Source organism: Aethalodelphis obliquidens, unplaced genomic scaffold, assembly GCF_003676395.1.
Source record: "Aethalodelphis obliquidens isolate GAN/ISIS:26980383/991018 unplaced genomic scaffold, ASM367639v1 scaffold103, whole genome shotgun sequence".
NCBI classification, from domain to species: domain Eukaryota; kingdom Metazoa; phylum Chordata; class Mammalia; order Artiodactyla; family Delphinidae; genus Aethalodelphis; species Aethalodelphis obliquidens.
In genome coordinates this window covers 268,159-272,314 of record NW_020838047.1, presented here as the reverse complement: position 1 = coordinate 272,314, position 4,156 = coordinate 268,159, and the positions used below count along the sequence as shown (strand labels likewise).

Genomic DNA, 4,156 nt, shown 5'->3' with positions numbered 1-4,156 from the left:
CATCCCTCTGCTTCCTATAGAAATCAATAACCCTAAAAGAACAATAAAATGCAAAGGATGTGTTTAGTACATTGATTGCAGAAATTAAAAGGCTCTGAAGTCCAGTCTGTAAGAATCTATTTTCTATCTTGATGAAAATGTTGAATTCTTTTTTTTTTTTTTTTTTGCGGTACGCGGGCCTCTCACTGTTGTGGCCTCCCCCATTGCGGAGCACAGGCTCCGGACGCGCAGGCTCAGCGGCCATGGCTTACGAGCCCAGCCGCTCCGCGGCATGTGGGATCTTCCCAGAACGGGGCACGAACCCGTGTCCCCTGCATCGGCAGGCGGACTCTCAACCACTGCGCCACCAGGGAAGCCCAAAATGTTGAATTCTTGATGAGGGAATAGAGCATATTTATTTGACCTGTTGGGTGGTAAACTTTTTACCATTGTGGTTTTTCCATTATTTTGGAATAATTCAAAAATGAAAATTAATAGAGTGAAGTCCATTTCTATGTAAAGTATGGAACCTAAAATACAATACCTGTCTACATGAGCCAGGAAGCCCTCTTCTCCCCATTGGTACAGAAGCTGTGATACCAGGAGCTAAACGGGATGAGACAGTAATAAGGTCATCATTCATCCTCTGAAATGTGTTTTTTGCCCAAACGTGAAAGCAAACCACTCTTGATCATGTGCAAACCACCCTAAGAGGATGCTACAGGCTATACCAAGCTTTGTAGAGCCAGCGATTTATAATAAGATTGATTATTAACAATGACAAGAATAATAGTAAAAATAACAAAGTATTTATGTGGTCCTTGCTATGTGCCGGAAACTGCTGTACCATATGAACGTATTTAAGCTAAGTTGATCTTCGTAATACCCTTATTAGGCAGGTCATGATTTCTAATATACTGAGGAAGAGACTGAGGCATGAGATGAAGTTAACTTTCCTGAGGTCACTGCTCCTCAAAGAGCCTGGACTTAAGTCAGACTGTCCAGTCCGAGATCCACCCAATAACTGCCGCCCTGGAGGGTCTCTAAATATAAAACACATACAGTCGCAGAGGGTTTCTACAGGCATGTGCTCTGTTCACCATGTTTCTGTTTGGCTGAAGGCTTCCCTAAGCTGTGTGGCTGACAGGGTCTTGGTGCTCCGGCCTGTTGTCAGGCCTGAGCCTCTGAGGTGGGAGAGTCAAGTTCAGGTCATTGGACCACCAGAGACTTCCTGGCTGCACGTAATATCAATTGGCAAGAGCTCTCTCAGAGATCTCTGTCTCAATGCTAAGACCCACCTCTACCCAATGGCCAGCAAGCTCTAGTGCTGGATGCCCCGTGCCAAACAACTAGAAAGACAGGGGCACAACCCCTCCCATTAGCAGAGAGGCTGCCTAAAATCATACTAAGTTCAATCTCACCTCAAGAAACAAGAAAAATCTCAAGTAAACAAGAAGAAAAGAATAGCAAAGATCAATAAAACTAAAAGCTGGTTCTTTGAGAAGATAAACAAAATTGATAAACCATTAGACAGACTTATCAAGAAGAAGAGGGAGAGGACTCAAATCAATAAAATTAGAAGTGAAAAAGGAGAAGTTATAACAGACAGCGCAGACATACAAGCATCCTAACAGACTACTACAAGCAACTCTATGCCAATAAAATGGACAACCTGGAAGAAATGGACGAGTTCTTAGAAAAGCACCACCTTCCGAGACTGAACCAGGAAGAAATAGAAAATATAAACAGACCAATCACAAGCACTGAAATTGAAACTGTGATTAAAAATCTTCCAACAAGGGCTTCCCTGGTGGCGCAGTGGTTGAGAGTCCGCCTGTCGAGGCAGGGGACACAGGTTCGTGCCCTGGTCCGGGAGGATCCCACATGCCGCGGAGCGGCTGGGCCCGTGAGCCATGGCCACTGAGCCTGCGCGTCTGGAGCCTGTGCTCCACAACGGGAGAGGCCACAACAGTGAGAAGCCCGCACCGCAAAAAAAAATAAAATAAAATAAAATACGGCATTGTTTCTCATAATCAAAAAAAAAAAAAAACAAAAAAAAAAAAAAAATCTTCCAACAAACAAAAGCCCAGGACCAAATGGCTTCACAGGCGACTTCTTTCAAACATTTAAAGAGCTAACACCTATCCTTCTCAAACTCTTCCAAAATATAGCAGAGGGAGGAACACTCCCAAACTCATTCTACGAGGCCACCATCACCCTGATACCAAAACAAGACAAGGATGTCACAAAGAAAGAAAACTAAAGGTCAATATCACTGATGAACATAGATGCAAAAATCCTCAACAAAATACTAGCAAACAGAACCCAACAGCACATTAAAATGATCATACACCATGATCAAGTGGGGTTTATACCAGGAATGCAAGGATTCTTCAATATACGCAAATCAATCAATGTGATACACCATATTAACAAACTGAAGGAGGAAAAACCACATGATCATCTCAATAGATGCAGAAAAAGCTTTTGACAAAATTCAACACCCATTTATGATAAAAACTCTCCAGAAAGTAGGCATAGAGGGAACTTTCCTCAACATAATAAAGGCCATATATGACAAACCCACAGCCAACATCATTCTCAGTGGTGAAAAACTGAAACCATTTCCTCTAAAATCAGGAACAAGACAAGGATGCCCACTCTCACCACTATTATTCAACATAGTTTTGGAAGTTTTAGCCACAGCAAGCAGAGAAGAAAAAGAAATAAAAAGAATCCAAATTGGAAAAGAAGAAGTAAAGCTGTCACTGTTTGCAGATGACATGATACTATACATAGAGAATCCTAAAGATGCTACCAAAAAACTACCAGAGCTAATCAATGAATTTGGTAAAGTAGCAGGATAAAAAGTTAATGCACAGAAATCTCTTGCATTCCTATGCGCTAATGATAAAAAACTTGAAAGAGAAATTAAAGAAACACTCCAATTTACACTCCTAGGAATAAACCAACCTAAGGAGACAAAAGACCTGTATGCAGAAAGCTATAAGACACTGATGAAAGAAATTAAAGATGATACAAACAGATGGAGAGATATACCATGTTCTTGGATTGGAAGAATCAACATTGTGAAAGTGACTACACTACCCAAAGCAATCTACAGATTCAATGCAATCCCTATCAAACTACCAATGGCATTTTTCACAGAACTAGAACAAAAAATTTCACAACGTTTATGGAAATACAAAAGACCCTGAATAGCCAAAGCAATCTTGAGAACGAAAAACGGAGCTGGAGGAATCAGGCTCCCTGACTTCAGACTATACTACAAAGCTACAATAATCAAGACAGTATGGTACTGGCACAAAAACAGAAATATAGATCAATGGACCAGGATAGAAAGCCCAGAGATAAACCTATGCACATATGACACCTTATCTTTGACAAAGGAGGCAAGAATATACAATGGAGAAAAGACAGCGTCTTCAATAAGTGGTGCTGGGAAAACTGGACAGCTACATGTAAAGGAATGAAATTAGAACACTTCCTAACACCATACACAAAAATAAACTCAAGATGGGTTAGAGACCTAAATGTAAGGCCAGACACTATACAACTCTTAGAGGAAAACATAGGAAGAACACTGTTTGACATAAATCACAGCAAGATCCTTTTTGACCCACCTCCTAGAGGAATGGAAATAAAAACAAAAATAAACAAATGGGACCTAATGAAACTTAAAGCTTTTGCACAGCAAAGGAAATCATAAACAAGACAAAAAGACAACCCTCAGAATGGGAGAAAATATTGGCAAATGAAGCAACTGACAAAGGATTAATCTCCAAATATACAAGCAGCTCATGCAGCTCAATATCAAATAAACAAACAACCCAATCCAAAAATGGGCTGAAGACCTAAATAGACATTTCTCCAAAGAAGATATACAGATTGCCAACAAACACATGAAAGTATGTTCAACATCATAATCCTTAGAGAAATGCAAATCAAAACTATAATGAGGTATCACCTCACACCAGTGAGAATGGCCATCATCAAAAAATCTCCAAACAATAAATGCTGAAGAGGGTGTGGAGAAAAGGGAACCCTCTTGCACTGTTGGTGGGCATGTAAATTGATACAGCCACTATGGAGAACAGTAGGGAGGTTCTTTAAAAAACTAAAAATAGAACTACCATATGACCCAGCAATCCCACTA

At 40.4% G+C, this 4,156-nt stretch overlaps 1 protein-coding gene across 1 annotated transcript in view; it reads right to left on the bottom strand.

Annotated features, from left to right (window-relative positions):
- Position 1: 1 nt before the first annotated feature.
- The window catches only part of AADAT (aminoadipate aminotransferase), a gene marked incomplete at its 3' end in the record, with an annotated part of 30,286 nt that continues 26,131 nt past the window's right edge, over positions 2-4,156 (bottom strand). The window contains exons 9-10 of the mRNA XM_027096516.1: positions 524-585; positions 2-32 (exon numbers count right to left, since the gene is read on the bottom strand). Coding sequence (XP_026952317.1) covers positions 2-32; positions 524-585 — 93 coding nt within the window. The remainder of the gene's footprint in view (positions 33-523; positions 586-4,156) is intronic.